Raw genomic sequence first — 19720 nt, 5'->3', positions numbered from 1 at the left:
AAATATTTTGAACTAAATGGAATTGAAAATACACCTCATCAAAATTTGTGGAATGCTACAAAAGTAGGGCTTAGGAGGAAATTTAAGCATTGAGTATATTTGAAAAGAAGAAAAATCTAAAATCTAAAATTTAAAATCTATGCTTCCACCAAAGGAAACTCAAAAAAGAAAAGTTAAATTCAAAGTAAGCAGAAGAAAAGAAATAATATTAACAGTAGAAATTTAAAAAACTGAAGAGTAAATCAATAAAGAAAAATCAATGAAATTAAAAAACTGGTTCTTTCAAAAGATCAATAAAATTGACAAACCTCTAGCCAGGCTAGCCAAGAAAAAAGCAAGACACAAACTGCTAATATCAGAAATGAAAAGGTCGGGAAGCAGACATGGCTCAACTGATAAGGCATCCGCCTACCATATGGGAAGTCCAGGGTTTGAACTCAGGGCCTCCTGGCCCGTGTGGTGAGCTGGCCCATACACAGCACTACCACATATAAGGAGTGCCCTGCCATGCAGGGATGTCCCTCGCATAGGGGAGCCCCACGTTCAAGGAGTGTGCCCCACATTGAGCTACCCCATGCAAAAAAGCGCAGCCTGCCCAGGAGTGGCACCACACACAGAAGCTGACACAGCAAGATGACGCAACAAAACGAGACACAGATTCCCGGTGCCATTGAGAATGCTAGAGGACACAGAAGAATACACAGTGAATGGACACAGAGAGCAGACAACAGGGGGAAGGGGAGAGAAATAAATAAAATACATCTTTAAAAAAAGAAGCAAACAAGACAGCAAATTGACATGATGGGCTAGCACAACAAGCTGCCACAACAAGATGATGTAATGAAGAGATACAAGGAGGAAAAACACAATGAAAGACACAATGAGCAACAGGCAGAGGTGACTCAAGTGATTAGGCACCTCCCTCCCATGTGAGAAGTCCCGGGTTTGGTTCCTGGTGCCTCCTAGAAAGAAGAAAAGTACACAACAAACAGACACAGAGAGCAGACAGCAAGCACAAACAATGAGGAGAGGGGAGAATTAAATAAATAAAATCTTAAAAAATAGTAACAATGTATCCAATATTGGCTCATTAATTGTAACAAATGTACCAAACTAATGCAAGATGTTATTAACAGGAGAAACTCTGTGTGTGTGTGTGTGTGTGTGTGTGTATGTGTGTGTACGGGGAAATATCTAATTTTATAAAAAATACAAATGAGGTAAGCGTGCCAAAAATCTGTTACAGTGGCCATGCACCTGCACTGATCATCATCACCAATTTTTCTCAGTGCTCACAAGTCAGCTAAACATTTGCCCTGAGTTGAAGACAAGAGTTTTCTAAATCTTTGCATTGACAGTATTCAAACACCTCTCCTGCTTTCTATTTAGCCTTCAAATTTTCCCTATAGGCTTATGTGGTAGGTGGCCTTCAAGGTAGCCCCCACTGACCCCACCTCATGGGCTACACCCGGATAATTCCATCCCCTCGAGGATGGCTTGGGTGCGGGTACTTACATCAGTCCTAGTGATGGGTGTCACTTCCAAGGTAAGTTTTCAGAAAGAGGGTGGTTCCTGCCTTGTGTGCTTCTGATTTTCAAATCATCAGCTGCCGCGCCACGAGGACTCCAGCAGCCCACAGAGAAGGCCCAGGACCAGGAAACGATGCTCACACACCACGTGTGTGAGCTGGGCAGCTGGTGAGAGCCTGCCACAGCCATGAACAGGACCCAGCAGGGGCATTCTCCAGCCCAACAAAGCCTTGACGTGACCGCAACCTCCTGAGGGGCACTGGGCCAGACATCCCCAGTTAATCACATCTTGATTCCTGGCCCACAGGAACTGCGAGATAATGTTTGTTGTTTTAAGCCACTAAGTCTTTGGTGCAATTTGTTACACAGCAATAGATAACCAATACAGATTTTGGAACCAGAGTGGGGTGCCACTATAAGAAACTCCTAAAATGTACAATATGGTTGGGAAGAGAATGGGCTTTGAGTGGAGTATTAGAAAAGGCACACAGTGTTCTGAGCATGCTATTCACAGAATTGTGAACCTTGAGGATGCATAAGGACTTTCAGGAAAGTGAGGAAAATGTTATTGGAAACTAGAGAAAGAGGGGTTCTGTTACATAGTGGCAGAAAAGTTAGCCATACTGTTGCCGGCAGTTACATAAAAGTAGAAATGAGCCTAAGGTGCTCGGAGCTCTAGCTCAGGAGATTTCCAAGGAGTGTGCTGAAGATACCCCTGGCTGCTTCTTCCTTCTCACAATAAAATGTGAGGAGAGAGATAAATCAAGCAAAGGACTGTCAAACAAAAAGAAGGTAGCACTTGCTGGTTTTGAAATGCTCAGCTTCTCCAGATAGAAATGATGTCAAACTTAAGAAAAGTCATGGGGGAAGCAGATTTGGCTCAACGGATAGAGCGTCTGCCTACCACATGGGAGGTCCAGGGTTCAAACCCAGGGCCTCCTGACCCATGTGGAGCTGGCCCATGCACAATGCTGATGCGCGCAAGGAGTGCCCTGCCATGCAGGGGTGTCCCCCGCGTAGGGGAGCCCCACGCGCAAGGAGTGCGCCCCACATGGAGAGCCGCCCAGTGCAAAAAAACTGCAGCCTGCCCAGGAGTGGCGCCACACGCATGGAGAGCTGATGCAGCAAGATGATGTAACGAAAAGAGACACAGATTCCAGGTGCTGCTGGATACAAGAGGACATAGAAGAACACATGGACACAAAAGAGCAGACAACTGGGGCAGGGGGGAAGGGGAGAGAAATAAATGAAAAATAAATCTTAAAAAAAAAAAGAAATGTCATGGTCTAAAGATGAAGCCAAGGTGACCTGGTCATTAAGGCCCCAGGAAGATCAAAGATGGAGCTCCGCAGCACTGGCCAGTCACTCAAAAGGTCCTGTGAAAAAACTAAGGGTGCCTTACAGGCCCTTTCAGTGACGCGTACATCCCCCAGGAGGAGAAGGGTGTTGGACCCGAGTCGCTCAGCACAAATACAAGGGAGAGGAGAGCGAATCTCTAAGAGGTTTACAGGTGATTTTGCCTAAGGAAGTGAACCTCAGAAGAGTCACAAAATATCCATAAAATTCTTAAGACTTATACATGCAGAAACACCATCAAACAAACAAAGACAGTACAAAAAGAAAACAGGCATTTGGAGTCTGAAAATTCTAACAGTGGAGAGTAGGCTGAGAAAAAGCTGAAAACATGCTGTTTTTCACAAAAAGGGAAAGGTGATTCAGAAGGCAGAACCAAGAACTAGGGGGCTTCCCAAAGCTTAAAGCCTAATCAAGGAATGTCCAGCATTTGCCCAGCTGGATTTATTTCCAAAGCCACTGTGGGCCAGTGGCTCCCCTATGCTTCCCATATCCCCCTGTTCTGGATAGGAATGTCAATAGTTCTTCTATTCCTGCACTGTCTGCTGGGGGTGGGTGGCTGCTTTCTCCTTCGTTTTGTGGGAGTACAGATAGACAAAGCAGCAGGGGCTGCACTGAAGGAACTGCATCAGGCCTGGACCTGATTTAGCTGACAAGGCTCTGGACTTTGAGCTGACACTGCAGAGATGAGACCCCGGGGGTGTCTCCCAGGAGTGAGTGAGTCATCCGGGGCCAGAGGGTGGACTGTGGTAGGAAGCCCCAAGGATGAACCCAATGAGCCTCGCCTCTGGTATTCGCATCTTCATGTAATACTTTCCCCATAAGAAGGCTGCGAGCAAAAAGGAAGTAGAAAAACCGTGTGATGTCTCTTCTAATATTAGATTACAAAGGTTGTAGCTTCCATCTTGGGGGCTCTCAGACTTTCTCTCCCTCTTGTCTCACCAGCTACCATGTCCTAAGGACTCTCAGGAAGCCCGTGGAGGTACCGCATGAGAGGAAATGATGCTGCAGCAACCACATGCAGGAGGTTGGAAGCTGATCACCGAAGGCAGGAGGTCTTCACCTCTTTTGTTCCACGGACCCCTTTGCCAGGCAGGTGAGAACCACGGACCCCTTACTAAGCCCACACTATATGAGTGCTATTTAGTAAATACATCACACCTGCACCAACACGCCCCTACAAGAATGTTTTTTTGAGTCTTATTTTAAACTCATGGACCCCTTGTTAAGAGCCTCTGAGCTGAGGCCTGCCAATATTGATATGAATGAGCTTGGATCAAGCCTTGAATGGGAGCTCCCCGCCTTCCACTTGACCGGGACCCTACGGAGACCTGGGGCCAGAGGCACCCGGTAAGCCCCGCGGGAACGCTCAGGTGGCAGGTTTGCTGTTCTCAGCCACCACGTTTTGGAATTCTTGGTTATGCAGCAAGAGTCAGTACAGTTCAGTAATCTTAGGTGAAAATTATCCCACTGTCCTGGGACCCATTAACTCAGACCACTGGAAAGACAAGGCTTCTCTGCCCCCCACTCTGAGTCCCCTTCTGCCTAAGCACCAAGAGCACCAAGGGCAAGAGCTGCACTGAGCCCCCGGCCGGCGGTCGGAGCGGCAGGTCTCCACACGTCCGAGAGCGTCCTGGGCAGCAGGGCAGGGTGCGGATCCACGTCCCCTGGTGTCGGCAAACCTGGGTTCAAAACTAACTCCCTGAAAACTAGCTGGGCCGCACTGGGCAAGTCACTTAATCAGTCCAGTTTACTCGTCTATAAAATGAAGGTTTTCGTGAGGATTTAACAACTGTCTTGCAAGAATCAAGCTTACAGTTGAAGTTAAACTGAAATTTCAAGCTGGGTCCAGGGCCTTTCCTGGCTCTGAGAACTGTGCGGAGAGGGAAGTTCCTCCCCTTGTCCCGGCACTTCCCTTCTCCTACAGAGGCCCAGCGCGCGCCCCTGGAGGCTGCGTCGGGACGAAGCGGGCCTTGCGCTGACCCTGCCTGCCAGCCTCGAGTCTCAGGGCGAGCCTTGCGGGTGCCCAGCCTCAGGGGCTTTCCTGGCCCGTGGCAACCAGGAGGCCATCACGCCCCCCATCCTCAGGGCTCACGAGGCTCGCACCAGTGCAGGTGCCCACACCTGCCCGGCCAACCCTCAGCAGACAGCGCTAGGGCCACACCTCCTCAAGCATCCCACAGGTCAGCAGAACCCCAGGGACGGACGGGGCGGTGGCGCCTGCCCTGGGTCGGTGCTGTGTGAGCAGAAACTGTGTGGGTGGGGGACGCTGTGAGGAAGAAGAGCTGCTCACGTGCAAGGCTCAAAGTAAAACATGAGGGAAGCAGAGGTGGCCCAATGGATAGAGCGTCTGCCTACCACATGGGAGGTCCACGGTTCAAACCCTGGGACTCCTTGACCCGTGTGGAGCTGGCCCATGTGCAGTGCTGATGTGCACAAGGAGTGCCGCGCCACGCAGGGGTGGCCCCACGTAGGGGAGCCCCACGCACAAGGAGTGCGCCCCATAAGGAGAGCCGCCCAGCGCGAAAGAGAGTGCAGCCTGCCCAGGAGTGGCGCCGCACACACGGAGAGCTGACACAGCAAGATGACGCAACAAAAAGAGACAAATTCCCAATGCCGCTGATAAGGATAGAAGCTGTCACAGAAGAACACACAGCGAATGGACACAGAGAGCAGACCACTGAGGGGAAGGGCAGGGGGGAGAAAAAGAAATAAAAAAATAAAAAATAAAACATGAACCCCAGAGGGCAGAGGGCGGTGGGGAGCTCACAGGTTTCTGAACTCAAGCCCCATCCAGGGGGACAGTGAGGAAAGGAGCTGGATCTACAAACCCGGCCTTAGGGTCCTGCAGCCAGGCGGATGCCCAGCACCCAGCAAGACAGGGCTGCTGGAGAGAACAGCGCCCCATCTGGCCTACAGAGGGCCCCCGCATATGGCATCTGTACGGAGCACCCCACTCACCCCAAAATCGAAGCAGTTGAAGGAGGACCGGAAGTAGCTCCTGGGCCCAAGGCCGTACATCTTCAGGGACATCTCCGTGAGGAAGAGACCCAGGAAAACAAACTCTGCAAAGTCTAGAGGAAGCCGGAGAAGAGGGCGTTAGCGTGCGGCCTCCCCACGCTGTCCCGTCCAGCCTGGAAGACACCAGCACCCATAGACCTGACCCGCAGGCCAGTCTGAAATGAGGGCGCAGCAGCGGAACGCTGCCCAGGCAGGGTACGGGCAGGCACGGGTCCAGTGGGAGCCTGCTGCGTCTCAGGGCTGCACGCATCAGGAGAGAGGCTCAGCCGGCAGAGAGCGCGCCCTGCTCTGCACCCGGGAGGGGCCCTGGGCTCGCAGAGGGGGCAGCTGTGCACAGAAAGGCAGGGCAGCCGAGGGGGGGGAGGGCCGGCAGGGCCCCGGAGAGCAGCCGCGGTCGGTCCTCCACCTTCGACGCGCCCCACACTCTGACCTCAGCTCAGGCCCTATCAGCACCCACCAGGGCCTCCTCTGTCCTTCCAAGAGGACGTCCCTGCCCCCCCAACCTTCCCGAGTCAGGCAGCGAGCAGTCCAGGAGCCACACGGCCGACCCTGCGGACCCTCGAGGGTCTCGGGCCTGGGGAGGCCATGGGCGAGCCCAGACCCATCCCCACTGCAGCCATCAAGGCAGCCCTGTGGGAGGACAGGCAGGCCCAGTCGCCAGAAGCTGGACGTTGAGCAAGGCGGCTGCCCGTGTCCCTTGCTCAGGCCCTTGTCTCAAGCAGGCCGAGGGAAGCAGCCCCAGAGCCCAGGCCAAGCTGGCATGGGTGAAGAGCAGCTCGTGGTGTCCAGTGCCTGGGCAGACACAGCCCGGCCTGTACCGGTTCTCCAGCACGCAGGTGTGCTGGACACTGGACTTTACACAGAACCACTCCTGATAAAGCAGAGAAGACGAGGGGCCACCCCCCAGTCCCATACCCACGCACCCTAAAATCTGACTTTCAGCCCCATCTCCAAAAGCCCCAGCCAGGAGTGAGCACACAGCAGCCTGGCTTCTCCCACCACGGCCCACTCCACAGGCCACCCAGACACGCAGCCACCTGCACAGCCGGGGGCACCCCAGGGGGGTCCTCCTCCTGCAGCCTGAATGCTCAGACAAGCACCAGGAGCCGCTCTCAGCAAGCTGGCCTCCCCAGGTGGACACAGGAGTGATGAGAGGCCAAGCAACCTCCCAGAGAAGCCACAAGGCCCGTGGCAGGTGAGCCTGAGGCAGGGAGCTGCTCGAGGCAAAAGGACCCCCCGCCGTAGGGTGACAGGAAGGCAGTGCGCCCTCCCTACCAGCAGGATAACGCTCAGCAGCCTGGAAACTCCCAAGGCCCCCAACCCCCAACCCACCCCCGCATGAGGGTGCCAGGGCTGCCCACGCCAGGCAAGGAGCCGCGTCTGGGCTTGGCAAGGAACTCCAAGGGGAACCTTTCCAGAGGAGAGAGCCTCGGGCCCTGCAGTCCTCCTACTCTCTCACAAGAGACGCCCTCAGTCTCCGCACTCAGCCCAGCATTCCTGCACTCCACGAGCTGGCTCAGGAACACTTGGCCCTTCTCTGCAGGGGCGCGCACGCCACGGGAGCAGACGAGTCAAAGCAGTGTTTGTCTTGGGGTAAGTGGGACACGGGGCTCGTAGGGCAAGGTGAGCAAAGCACGATGGCAAGAGGTGCTGAGCCGACCCCACGAGGCCAGCTCTAGGGTCTGCCTGCCCTGGTCGGGTTCAGTGGGCCTGCCGCACAGAGCCCCGTTCCCCAGAGCAGATCTTAGGCCAGTGCTGGGGCCTCCAGCTGCAGCTCATGAGCATCCCCGGTGAGCCCCCCATCAGAGCGGAAGGCACCGGCAGCCAGGGTCAGGGCAGAGACCAGTGGGAACCAGGCGCCTGCCCGTGTGAAATCAAGAGTGCGCCCACACAGCCACGGCTCCCCGAGTCCTCCAGAGGTACTGCGAGCAGAGAGAGCTGGCAAGCACGGACGGGCGTGCACAGCGCCCCTGCTGCTGCGCCGCGGGCCACAAGGATGGCGACCTCTGCCTGCTTGACCGCCCCACCAGGGCCAGGGGCCCAGGGCCTGCTGCCCACAGCCCCCCAGGAGCGCCTCCAAGCGCCTGGCTTCGTTGCCGTCGTTCTTGCCCTCAGCTTCACCTGAGGGGCACGCTCTAAGCTCATGGCACTAATAGCCTCCAGCTCTTGCTCGCGAGGCCGTCCCCCTCCCCTCAGGTGCCAGCCGCACCGAGGGCTGGCCTCTGTGTCCGCCCAAGAAGCCCTGCCCGAACCCGGCACCCCACCTGCCCGCTCTCCTCACTGTTGTCTGCTCTCCTTCCAGCTCACAGCATTAGTAAATGCAACCAGAGCTGCATCCCTGCTTCCTTCAGATCAGCAATGGCTGGACCAGCCCGAGGGCAAGACCCAGGCACAAACGTACATCCCCACCCAGACCATGGAGCCTGTGGGTGCCTGTCCCACGCCCGCCCTTCTGCCACGCCAGTCTGCCCACCCAGCTTGAAAGCAAGGGGCAGCGCCCTCCCAGCAGGTGGGGGGACCTCACAGGACGATAGCAACGTGCGCTGGCTCCACCCTGTGCGTGCTTGTCCTCCCTGCATCCATGGAGCTGGCCGCGTCCAGAGAGGGGCCTTCTCCCATTCCTGTGAGAGTCACCTCACAGCAGAGTCCCCCGATGCCCAGGCAGACCCCATCTCTCCAAAGCAGAGCAGGACGGAGGCAGGGCGGCTCTGTTAATCGAGGGTGTTCTGGCCCCATTGGCTGAGGCAATGAGTGACCCCACGTTGAACGTGCTGCACACAGGTTCACACTCGAGGGGCATTTGGGGACCGAGGAAATGGGGACACTGCCCCTCATGGTGCTGGTTTGATGAGGCTCTGGTGGCCCAGCAGTCAGAGCATGGAGCTTCTGCTGTGCCCAGTGGTCTCAGAGGCTGCCCCCCGCTGACCACACACTGTGTGACTCCTTCCCTGGGGTCAGGACATGCTCTCTTGGAGCCTCCCGCAGGAGGAAGGACGGTTCACAAAGACCATGAACGGCCAGCGCCCTGAATGGCAGGGAGCCCCAGAGCCCGGGAAGCGGGAAGGCCAGGGCTGCCCACAGCTGGGGCCCACTAATGGACGGCTGTCGGCCCATCTGCATCTTTTCCCTCTTGGGGGTCAGATGATAGACTAACATCAAGTTCCACATGCCAGCAGAACCCTCAAACTTGGGGAGCGAGGAGCCCCAACAGCCAGTTAAATTCCTCTTTCAGCTTCCTGTGAACCGTATCCAGAGCCAAAACAGTAGCCGTGACTGGTACCCCACAGCCTGTCCAGAGGCTCTGGACACAGGACCTCAAGGCAACGCCAGCTGTAGGCATCAGGCTGTGCCCAGAGGCAGCCACGAGAAGGGGAAGCAGTGGGCCAGGCCCTTGGGGGCAGGCAGCAGGCTGGCCGGGGGCCCAGATGACACTCAGGGCGAGATCGACCCATCGGCAGGGACAGTGCACCTGCCTGACCAGCGCCAGCCTCCGTCCTGGATGCCCTGTGCCCCTTGCCCGTGTCACATTCTCTCTAAGCTGGCAGACGGTCCAGCCAGATCAGCTGGTGTCCTGAAATCCCGGCCCTGGTGAGGCTTGGGCGGCCAAGCCTGTGGAAGTCTCCACAGGAGCAGACAGACCGGCCATCCCCTCCCAGGACTCCTCCACTGGACCTGCAGAGAGCATGGGCAGGGCAGCCAGAATGGGGGACACCCTCAGGCCCTGGACACAGCAAGCACCCCACAGAGACCGCCAAATGGGCTGACCAGGTCTAAGCCGGATCAGGGAGCAGAATTTCCAAGGCTACAGAGCAGAGTTGGTCGGCAAGGAGATGGGGAGAGCAGACAATACACATGGGGAGGTGAAAAGGCGGACAAGGGGAGGCGAGGTCCACGGCCCAGGGCGGGAGAGCAGGTACCCATGCATTGAGGGGGTCAAAAGGGTTCGGAGGGTGGGTAGGTACACAGCATGGGGGTGAGAAGGGGTGCAGGGCACGGAGGGGTACGTACACAGGGCAGAGGTGAGAGGAGTGCAGAGGCGGGCAGGTAGGTCATAGCGCGGGGTGAGAAGGGGTGCAGGGCGCGGGCGGGTGAGTACACAGGGTGGGGGTGAGAAGGGGTGCAGGGCGTGGGCGGGTGGGTCACAGCGGGGTGAAAGGGGCGCAGGGCGTGGGCGGGTGGGTCACAGTGGGGTGAAAGGGGCGCAGGGCGTGGGCGGGTGGGTCACAGCGGGGTGAAAGGGGCGCAGGGCGTGGGCGGGTGGGTCACAGTGGGGTGAAAGGGGCGCAGGGCGTGGGCGGGTGGGTCACAGCGGGGTGAAAGGGGTGCAGAGGCAGGCGGGTGGGTCACAGCGGGGATGAAAGGGGCACAAAAGAGGGCGGGTGGGTACACAGGGTGGGCGTGAGAAGGGGCGCGGGGGAGTCACAGCGGGGGTGAAAGGGGTGCAGTGGCGGGCGGGTGGGTACACAGGGTGGGGGTGAGAAGGGGTGCAGGGTGCAGGTGGATGGGTACACAGGGTGGGGGTGAGAAGGGGTGCAGGGGGCGGGTGGGTCACAGCGGGGGTGAAAGGGGCGCAGAGGCGGGTGGATGGGTCACAGCGGGGTGAAAGGGGCGCAAGGCGCGGGCGGGTGGGTCACAGCGGGGTGAAAGGGTGCAGGGCGCGGGCGGGTGGGTCACAGCGGGGTGAAAGGGGCGCAGGGCGCGGGCGGGTGGGTCACAGCGGGGTGAAAGGGCGCAGGGTGCGGGCGGGTGGGCCACAGCGGGGTGAAAGGGCGCAGGGCGCAGGGCGGGTGGGCCACAGCGGGGTGAAAGGGGCGCAGAGGCGGGCGGGTGGGTACACAGGGTGGGGGTGAAAGGGCGCAGAGGCGGGTGGGTGGGTCACAGCGGGGTGAAAGGGCGCAGGACGCCGGCGGGTGGGCCACAGCGGGGTGAAAGGGCGCAGGGCGCAGGGCGCGGGCGGGTGGGCCACAGCGGGGTGAAAGGGCGCAGGGCGCGGGCGGGTGGGCCACAGCGGGGAGAAAGGGCGCAGAGGCGGGTGGGTGGGTCACAGAGGTGGGCGGGTGGGTACACAGGGTGGGGGTGAAAGGGCGCAGGGCGCGGGCGGGTGGGTACACAGGGTGGGGGTGAAAGGGGCGCAGAGGCGGGCGGGTGGGTACACAGGGTGGGGGTGAGAAGGGGCGCGGGGCGCAGGGCGCGGGCGGGTGGGCCACAGCGGGGTGAAAGGGCGCAGACGTGGGTGGGTGGGCGGGTGGGTACACAGGGTGGGGGTGAGAAGGGGCATAGGGCGCGGGCGGGTGGGTCACAGCGGGGTGAAAGGGCGCAGAGGCGGGCGGGTGGGCGGGTGGGTACACAGGGTGGGGGTGAGAAGGGGCGCAGACGCGGGCGGGTGGCTGGGTGGGTCACAGAGGCGGGCGGGTGGGTACACAGGGTGGGGGTGAAAGGGCGCAGGGCGCGGGCGGGTGGGCCACAGCGGGGTGAAAGGGCGCAGGGCGCAGGGCGGGTGGGCCACAGCGGGGTGAAAGGGCGCAGAGGCGGGCGGGTGGGTACACAGGGTGGGGGTGAAAGGGCGCAGAGGCGGGTGGGTGGGTCACAGCGGGGTGAAAGGGCGCAGGACGCCGGCGGGTGGGCCACAGCGGGGTGAAAGGGCGCAGGGCGCAGGGCGCGGGCGGGTGGGCCACAGCGGGGTGAAAGGGCGCAGGGCGCGGGCGGGTGGGCCACAGCGGGGAGAAAGGGCGCAGAGGCGGGTGGGTGGGTCACAGAGGTGGGCGGGTGGGTACACAGGGTGGGGGTGAAAGGGCGCAGGGCGCGGGCGGGTGGGTACACAGGGTGGGGGTGAAAGGGGCGCAGAGGCGGGCGGGTGGGTACACAGGGTGGGGGTGAGAAGGGGCGCGGGGCGCAGGGCGCGGGCGGGTGGGCCACAGCGGGGTGAAAGGGCGCAGACGTGGGTGGGTGGGCGGGTGGGTACACAGGGTGGGGGTGAGAAGGGGCATAGGGCGCGGGCGGGTGGGTCACAGCGGGGTGAAAGGGCGCAGAGGCGGGCGGGTGGGCGGGTGGGTACACAGGGTGGGGGTGAGAAGGGGCGCAGACGCGGGCGGGTGGCTGGGTGGGTCACAGAGGCGGGCGGGTGGGTACACAGGGTGGGGGTGAAAGGGCGCAGGGCGCGGGCGGGTGGGCCACAGCGGGGTGAAAGGGCGCAGGGCGCGGGCGGGTGGGCCACAGCGGGGTGAAAGGGCGCAGGGCGCGGGCGGGTGGGTCACAGCGGGGTGAAAGGGCGCAGGGCGCGGGCGGGTGGGCCACAGCGAGGTGAAAGGGCGCAGACGTGGGTGGGTGGGTCACAGCGGGGTGAAAGGGGCGCAGAGGCGGGCGGGTGGGTACACAGGGTGGGGGTGAAAGGGCGCAGAGGCGGGTGGGTGGGTCACAGCGGGGTGAAAGGGCGCAGGACGCCGGCGGGTGGGCCACAGCGGGGTGAAAGGGCGCAGGGCGCAGGGCGCGGGCGGGTGGGCCACAGCGGGGTGAAAGGGCGCAGGGCGCGGGCGGGTGGGTCACAGCGGGGTGAAAGGGCGCAGGACGCCGGCGGGTGGGCCACAGCGGGGTGAAAGGGCGCAGGGCGCAGGACGCCGGCGGGTGGGCCACAGCGGGGTGAAAGGGCGCAGGGCGCAGGGCGCGGGCGGGTGGGCCACAGCGGGGAGAAAGGGCGCAGAGGCGGGTGGGTGGGTCACAGAGGTGGGCGGGTGGGTACACAGGGTGGGGGTGAAAGGGCGCAGGGCGCGGGCGGGTGGGTACACAGGGTGGGGGTGAAAGGGGCGCAGAGGCGGGCGGGTGGGTACACAGGGTGGGGGTGAGAAGGGGCGCGGGGCGCAGGGCGCGGGCGGGTGGGCCACAGCGGGGTGAAAGGGCGCAGACGTGGGTGGGTGGGCGGGTGGGTACACAGGGTGGGGGTGAGAAGGGGCATAGGGCGCGGGCGGGTGGGTCACAGCGGGGTGAAAGGGCGCAGAGGCGGGCGGGTGGGCGGGTGGGTACACAGGGTGGGGGTGAGAAGGGGCGCAGACGCGGGCGGGTGGCTGGGTGGGTCACAGAGGCGGGCGGGTGGGTACACAGGGTGGGGGTGAAAGGGCGCAGGGCGCGGGCGGGTACGCACACAGGGCGGTGGTGAGGCGCTGGGGCTGGTTGTGGTGCACCATGGCCACGCACAGCGTGTTCAGCCCCACCACGCACAGCACGACCCAGTAGAAGCTCTGCGCCTTCACCATGCGGCGGATGAAGAACCGGAACATCTTCTCTTTCCGCCGGAAGTAGGAGGAGCTCTCGTTCTTCCCGCTCTTGAGGCTGGCCCGGGCGAAAGGAGAACCTGGGGGAGGACAGAGGGTCGCTGAGGCTCTGCCTTTACGCGCCCGGCCCTGCGCCCCGGCTCCGGCTCGGCTGGAGGCCTGACAGGGGGCTCCCGGCCCCGGCAGACTGCACCCTGGGTCCGGGCGGTGCTGCCCACGCCCATTTCGCGGGTGAGGAACGGAGCCGCCTCCTGGTGGTCCGGGGCCGGTGGGCTCCGCCAGGCAGAGCTGGGTTCAAACAAGCCCCTCTGACGTCGCCGTGTCCAGGCCCTGGCACCGGGGCCTCCTTGGGGAAGAAGGCGGGCAGTGGACACTGTCCTCGGTGCGCAGCCCCTCCCGGGCGCCCCCAGGCCACGCTCTGAGCTCTCAGAGCTTTCCTTCCAAGACACAATCTGACCTGTTACCCCTTGCTGACCTCCCCTGTGCGGCCCAGGGAGTCCTGCCTGGACTGGCCCCGCCCTGCCCCTCTAAGTCAGGGGTCAGCGATTCCTGGCCCTTTTTTACTGGGGTACAGCGGAGATCTTTGGCTTACACGTGGTGTTAGCTGCTTTTGTGCTATGACAGCAGCACTGAGCAGTTGTGTAGCTGCAGCAGGGACCGTATAACCCACAAAGTCTAAAATAGTTGCCGACTGGAAGAGCTGCAGCTCCTTGCTCCCTCCCCTCCGCACTACCCAAACCCAGCGGCCCTCCTCCCTCTCCTTGCACACCCCAGCTCCCTTTGTACATGCTGTTTCTGAGGTCAAACGTCCATCCATAGGCACCTTTCCTGGTCCGCTCCCTCCCAAAGTTCACGGCACCTGCCACCCTTCCTCACATGCAACCTGCTCTGTGCCCGACACCAGACTAGAGGGCAAGGCCCTGAGGACAGGCTCCCCTGGTCCTCTCCACCACTGCGTCCCACTCAGCAAGTGCCTGCGGGGCAAGGGCACAGGCTGTGTGGCCTGTCTGTCCAGGTCGGCCTGTGATGTGGACCTCCTGGCATCGCTGCCTGGACCAGGGCCTGGGCGTCTGTGCCTGCAGGTATCACCATGCCGATCCAAGCCCCTGGAGGAGACCCTACGACCACGCCCAACTACAGGTCCCTGTCCCTTCACACAACTGGCCTCGGGGTTTGCATGGTGTGTTATGTGCATGCTTGTGCATGTGTGATGTACATGTGTTATGCACAGCCATGCCTACTTGTACATGTGTTATGGGCATGCCTGTGCCTATGTGTGATGTGTGATATGCATACCCATGCCCACTTGTACATGTGTTGTGCACATGTCTATACGCACATGTACACAGATGTTATATGCGCATCTGAGCATGTGTTATGTGCGTGCCTATGCATATTTCTACATCTTATGTGCCCATGAGTATTTGTATACATGATGTTTTATGTGAATTATCTGCCTATTTGTACACATGTGTTGTGTGGGTGTCCATGCATACTTGTGTGTGCATGTGTGTTATATCCATGTCTACATGTCTGGATGTGTGTGCATGCATGTCTGTGCATAACTGTACATGTGTGTTGCATGCATATCTTTGCATGAGTGTGTGCATGTTCTGTGAATGTGTGTGCATGTGTTATGTGTGCACCTGTATTCATATACATGCATGTGCATATGCATATGCACACCCACACTCTCAGTGACACGCCAAGAGCATTATGAGGCTGGTGTCTTCTTGGATGCGCTGAAATGAGGATAGATCTCCAGGGCCTTTAGAGGGACTTGTTTACAAGCTAGGCAGCTGCATCTGGGCAGACAGGGAAACAGCCCCAGGGCCCAGAAGGAGGACCCAGAGGAAAGCATCCTCGCCTGGGCCCTCGAGGGACCTCCCAGAGCCCTAGGGGCAAAGCCTGGCACCTTCCCGACCCACAGGAGATGCTGTTCCATCTCAGGCCACGGCCTCGCCATCAACGTCCAGATTCTCGAGGAGCCGCTGCCCATTATGGTGGCTCCAAGCAGAGCCTCTCGGCGCAGCCTGCCAAGGCCGGGAGCCAGTGGGGCGCAGCCGCCAAGGCAGACATGCGAGAGCCGAGGGAAACCAGCCTGCAGGCTGGAGCAGCCCCGGCAAGGGCAGCAGTGCACGACTCACACAGCAGTGCACACTCCCACGCAGGAACGCGCACTGAGAGCAGCAAGCCTGTGCTGTCACACGGCACTGTGGGGGCCGGGGGGACACGTACGCAGGTCAACCGTTCTCTGCACACACACCGGCTGGCCACGGCGCCGGCCAGCAAGGCCCCCCACTCGGCTCACAAGACGCAGGAGAGAGCCTCGAAGAAATGCTGCCCTCTCACGACCACCCAGCCACGCCCAAGATCCACACACAGTTGCCATGTCCACAGGCAAACCAGAAAAACACACACACAATGCCACAAGCACCCCCAGGCCCACGGGAATCCCCCACGTCCCCCCGAGTCCACACAGACACACGTGGTCCCCACGTCCGCAAACACAACCTCTCACATTTGCACCCCCACAGTAAGAGCCACGGGCACTTTTACAGCTGTCTTCACAAGCCCGCGCGCTCCCCCGTGGTGCTTTCTGTCACACCAGCGCCCTGCTCGAAGCACAGCTGCCCTTGGGCCTAGAGGGACCGTGGGTCCAGCGCCTCGAGTGGGACCTGCAAGGAGGGCTCCCGCCGCGTGGTGCCCCTGCAGCTCTCAAACGCAGGCCCAGCCCGACGCCAAGGCCAGGCTGTCGCAGGCCCTGCGTAGCGCCCGCCTGCCTGGCTCCGCAGATGCCAGGACCACACGCCACTCAGCAGAGTACTGGAGGGGCCGGGCCCACGTCCAGCAGGGCCCCCGGGCCGTGGGGGGGATGGAGGCCGGGGCCAAGGGATGGCATTTCCCAGCCAGCCCAGCTTTGTGCTGAGGGCAGGGCAGGTCTACGGTAAAACTAGAAAACATGACACAGCCTCTGTGCAGGGGGCATCATGAGCAACGGGGACAACTACTTTCCAGCTTTCTGTGTTTCTCAGACTTAGGTTAATCAACATGTACCTTTATCCTGAAAAGCTTATTTCAAGAAAAAAATGTATATCCTCAAAGTAAGGGAACTCAAGAATTAACACATGAATGATAAATGTATGCAAGTATTTGGGTTTCTTTCTATTGTGACTTAAGAAATTAATATGTTAAAATAAAGCCTATGGGGAAGCAGATGTGGCTCAAGCAGTTGGGCACCTGCCCACTGCATAGGAGGTCTTACCTTCAGTTTCCGGTGCCCCCTAAAGAAGATGGATGAGACAGTGAGCTGAGTGATGCGCTGGTGTGATGTGCTGGCGCAGCAAGCGACACAACAAGATGATGCAATGAGATAATGCAACAAGGAAACACAACCAGGAAACACAATGAGACACAACAAGCAGGGAACAGAGATGGCACAAGCAATTGGGCTCCTCCTTCCCACATGGGAGGTCCCAGGCTGTTCCTGGTGCCTATTAAAAAAAAGAGACAGACATAGAGAGCACACAACAAGCAGACAGTGAGTGCAAACAATGGGGCAGGGAGGAGAAATAAATAAGAAATAAATCTAAAAAAATTGTTTAAAAATGTTAAAAATAAGCCTATGCTGTGCTGGTTAACATTCCTTTGTTCAACATACACGTATGGACGGTGCCCAGTCCTGAGCTCCATCCCTGCCCTCGACCACCCTACTGGAGGCCAACGTGGACTCAGATAAGAAAGCGCGAATTCCAGTCCAGTTTAGCTGCTGTATGCCCATGGCACAGGCGTGGGCTGGCAGGAGGCTTAGGGTTCAGCGTCACGTGGATGCAGACACACACCCCGTCCGCCTGACCCGCCACTCAGCCTCTCTGCTCCCCACCGGAGGCAGCCGTGCGGCGACCTGCACCTCGAAACCCAGTCCTGGCACGCTGGCGCGGTAGCCCCAGTGAATGACGGGCGGATGGAGACGGCACACGGCAGTTCCTCAGCACAGGCGGAGGTGGAGCCAGGGGCCAGGAGACCCAAGGCTTCCTGCCGGCCGGCCCCCCGCGGTCAGCCTGTCTGAACCTGCAGCCCGTGGCCCCCGAGCTGTCCCCGTGCTGTGCTGGGAACCCACGAGGAAAGGCTCTGGAGCAGCACCAAACAAGACAAAGCGCAGAGAGAAAGGGAGAATGGAAGGAAGGGAAGCTCATTCTTAAGCCCAGACGAGTCGCCTGAAAGATGCACAAGCACCATCGCAAACAGAGGAAAATGCAAGAGGAAGCAATCACGAGGAAAAGGACAGGAGGCTTAAAGGAGTGAAGCGAGAGACACCACACGGAATAACAGGAGTTCCAGAAACATAAAGAACAAGTAAAGGAGATGATATAACTGAACAGAAGGATGCAGCCCTGGGCCTGCAGGTTCCAGACACCCAGGCAGAAGTCACGTTGCCGAAGAAGGAAAAGCCCCTAAGGGGCAACCCTGCCTCACCAGTCACAGGGAGAAGCCAGTGGAGCAGCACCGCAGTAATGAGGTGAAGCCCAGCAGCCACGCTCCACCCGCTGGAGAGAACCAAAGAAGGCTCGTGAGTGCACGAAAGAGCTCAAAGCAGGTATCGGCCGAGGGCCCTGAGCTGGGCGGTCGCCAGCAACCAGGCAGGGAGCAGCCGCACACGAGGACTGCGGAGGGCAGCGGAGGGGAAGCAGCACAGTGGTAAGGGAAAGTGGTAAAGAAAGAAACCAGGGGAAGCGGACTTGGCCCAGTGGTTAGGGTGTCCGTCTACCACATGGGAGGTCCACGGTTCAAACCCCAGGCCTCCTTGACCATGTGGAGCTGGCCCATGCGCAGTGCTGATGCGCGCAAGGAGTGCCCTGCCACACAGGGGTGTCCCCCACGTAGGGGAGCCCCACACGCAAGGAGTGCACCCCGTAAGGAGAGCCGCCCAGCACGAAAGTGCAGCCTGCCCAGGAATGGTGCCGCACACACGGAGAGCTGACACAACAAGATAACGCAACAAAAAGAAACACAGATTCCCATGCCGCTGACAACAACGGAAGCGGACAAAGAAGAACATGCAGCAAATGGACACAGAGAACAGACAACTGGGGCAGGGGGAAAGGGGAGAGAAACAAATAAATAAATCTTTTTAAAAAAAAAAGAACGAAACCAGGGAAGCAGATGTGGCTCAGCAATCGAGCTTCTGCCTACTATATGAGAGGACCCAGATTCAATCCCCAGGGCCTCCTGGTGGAAAAGAAGAAGAGAAAGCATGCTCGCATGGTGAGCCAGTGCCCTGCAAGTGCCCACATGGTGAGCCAGTGCCCCCACAAGTGAGTCATGCAGCAAGATGACACGTCAAAAGAGAGACAAGGGGAGAGTCAAGGAGAAGTGCAGCAGAGACCAGGAACTGAGGTGGCTCAATTGACAGGGAACCTCTCTCCCCATCAGGGGTCTCCAGGATCAAATCCCGGTGAATCCCAGAGGAGAGAAAATTAGAAGAGAAGACAACACAGACAGCAAAAACAGCAGGGCAGGAGGAGGGGAAGGGGGAAAATAAATAAATCTTAAAAAAAAAAAAAAAGCAAGAAACCAGAAATGCTTCTAATTGTGAGAGCATGGGAAGGGAAGGTATGCACTTGTGGATAAATAGCAATGATCAAAACAGCATAACAAAGAAAAAGAAATAGCAATGCATTATAAATAATAAATATGAAGTAATGAGGAAGGAATAGAAAATATGTCAAGAATATACTAAATGGGGGGGGACAGACTGGGTTCTCTATTAGAAACAGAGACCATAAGACTGGGTTAAAAAAAAAAAAAAAGCAAAATCCAGCTAAATGTGGTTTATACAAAGTATACTTAAATTGATTTAAAAAAAAAAAAGGGGGGGGGGAGCAAAGATTCCAGGCAAATGAAAGCTAAAAACCAAAAACAGTGACAGCAAAATTAGAAGCAGTAATATTTAGTATCACATAGGCAGAACTGTCCAAAGAGGATCTAAACAGATCAGACCATAAGCCCTATAATGACCAAACTGTATGGTAGCTAAACTCATCAACAAAAGCCATTGGAAATACAAGAGGAACTTCATTTTAAAAAATTGAAATGGGAATGCTCAAAACACCTCTCAAAGAAAGGACAGACCAAAAAGACAAAAAACAAAAGAACTGGAAAATGAAATCGATACACTAGCTTTTAATAGATGTGCATAAAACCTGGTATCTCTCAAATATTCTTTTCTTATGTCAATCAGTCATAAACTTAGAATTTTTAAAATTTCAAATGTAGAGATTTCAGGCCACATTATCTGAAAATATTAGAAACATAAGATGATGATCAAAACATCTTGACTACTAATAAGCATGCTGCTAGATAACCATTTCCTTGAAGGGAAAACTAAAAGATTATTCTCTAGAAATGAATGAAAAAGTTGAGATCACAGCAAAGCTTTACCCAGAGAAAAATGTATAGCCTTAAATGCCTTCACTATTAATGAAGTAAGAAAAAAAGGGAAGAAAAACTTGAATAAATATTAAAAAATGAAATTTATAAAATTGAAAATGA

The 19720-nt window shown here is 58.0% G+C and overlaps 1 protein-coding gene across 4 annotated transcripts in view; it reads right to left on the bottom strand.

Moving 5' to 3' along the window:
- The window catches only part of CACNA1B (calcium voltage-gated channel subunit alpha1 B), a 211157-nt gene that overhangs the window by 134200 nt on the left and 57237 nt on the right, over nt 1-19720 (bottom strand). For all 4 annotated transcript variants that reach the window (XM_058302830.1, XM_071217146.1, XM_058302829.1 and 1 more), the window contains 2 exons: nt 13039-13248; nt 5844-5956 (listed from right to left, as the gene is read on the bottom strand). In XM_058302830.1, the coding sequence (XP_058158813.1) occupies nt 5844-5956; nt 13039-13248 (323 nt within the window). The remainder of the gene's footprint in view (nt 1-5843; nt 5957-13038; nt 13249-19720) is intronic.

The sequence above is a fragment of the Dasypus novemcinctus genome, chromosome 8, assembly GCF_030445035.2.
Source record: "Dasypus novemcinctus isolate mDasNov1 chromosome 8, mDasNov1.1.hap2, whole genome shotgun sequence".
Classification (NCBI taxonomy): Eukaryota; Metazoa; Chordata; class Mammalia; order Cingulata; family Dasypodidae; genus Dasypus; species Dasypus novemcinctus.
The sequence above is the reverse complement of the archived record's forward strand: the minus strand, read 5'-3'. Positions and strand labels throughout refer to the sequence as shown.